The 1,039-nt window shown below is 59.8% G+C and overlaps 1 protein-coding gene across 1 annotated transcript in view; it reads right to left on the bottom strand.

Annotated features, from left to right (window-relative positions):
* ARID2 (AT rich interactive domain 2 (ARID, RFX-like)) overlaps nucleotides 1–511 on the bottom strand; it is a 167,674-nt gene extending 167,163 nt beyond the window's left edge. The window contains exons 1-2 of the mRNA XM_008576113.1: nucleotides 420–511; nucleotides 211–304 (exon numbers count right to left, since the gene is read on the bottom strand). Coding sequence (XP_008574335.1) covers nucleotides 211–304; nucleotides 420–511 — 186 coding nt within the window. The remainder of the gene's footprint in view (nucleotides 1–210; nucleotides 305–419) is intronic.
* Nucleotides 512–1,039: the final 528 nt, after the last annotated feature.

The following is a 1,039-nucleotide window of genomic DNA, read 5'->3' as shown; positions in this document are numbered from 1 at the left end:
CCCGAGCCCCGCGCCCGCCGCGCGCACGCGAGCCACCAGGCCAAAAACAGCCCCGCCGCCGTCCGCCTCCGTGCCACCGGCTGAGAGCGAAAAGAACGCCTTTTGCCCCCGCGGGCCACCCCCCCAGCCCCGAGCGCCCACTCCGGGGTCAAAGGAGACTTTTTGGAGGAGGCCAGCGAGAGGGAAATACAAATTAAAACTTCCACTCACCTTCGCGAATCCGCCTAAAGTAGTGACTCTGGTGTAGAGACCGTGAAGATCCAGCTCCTTCCCACCCACCGCAGGGATTTTTTTAAAAGGCGACCTGCGGGAGAGAGAAAACCCCGCACTTGTCAGCCGGGACCCCGCGCCCGGCCCGGGCGGGAGAGCCCCGTTCGCCCCGGCTCGCCCCGGCGCTGCCCCCCCGGTTCTGCTCTCACCCTCTGCTGTGGTGGAACTGCCGCAGCTCGTCCAGGAAAGCGAGTCCCTTTCTCCGCTCGTCCGGAGGCGCCTTCCCCGTCGAGTTTGCCATTATTTTTTCAAAGGAGGTTTTTTAAAAACCCAGATCGTTGTTTTAAAAGCGCCCCCCGCTCCCAGCGCTTCCTACCGCTCCACACCGCCCCGGCAGCTCCTCGCGGGGAACAATAGACTCGGCTCGCCGGGCTTAGGGTTCATCTGCAATGTGCCTCACATTTCACACGCACACAAAGCGGGCGGAAAGGGGGGAGGCGCGGGGAAACGGCCACTACCGGTTGTTGCAGGGTTAGGGGTGGAGGCGATGTTAGCGTCCCCAGCCCGGCTGTTCCAGGGCCGTCTCGGAGGCCCCGCCCGCCCGACAGAACCGGTGTGGCGCTCCGAAGGGAAAGGGAGCTCAGAGGGGCAGCTCCCCACTCTACGCAACATTCACAGATAGGAATAAAAACAATTTGCTACCTTTTTTTTTTTTTAGGTCGGAAGGAATCGGCCTTTCTGAGCTTTATGCTATTATTTGGGGGCCTGGTTAGCACATTTTCCATTAATTATCCACAAACTAACTTTAACCAACTATAGATTAAATGCA

The sequence above is a fragment of the Galeopterus variegatus genome, unplaced genomic scaffold, assembly GCF_000696425.1.
Source record: "Galeopterus variegatus unplaced genomic scaffold, G_variegatus-3.0.2 Scaffold1290, whole genome shotgun sequence".
Taxonomy (NCBI): domain Eukaryota; kingdom Metazoa; phylum Chordata; class Mammalia; order Dermoptera; family Cynocephalidae; genus Galeopterus; species Galeopterus variegatus.
Note: the sequence above shows the minus strand (reverse complement) of the source record. Positions and strands in the feature narration are given on the sequence as shown.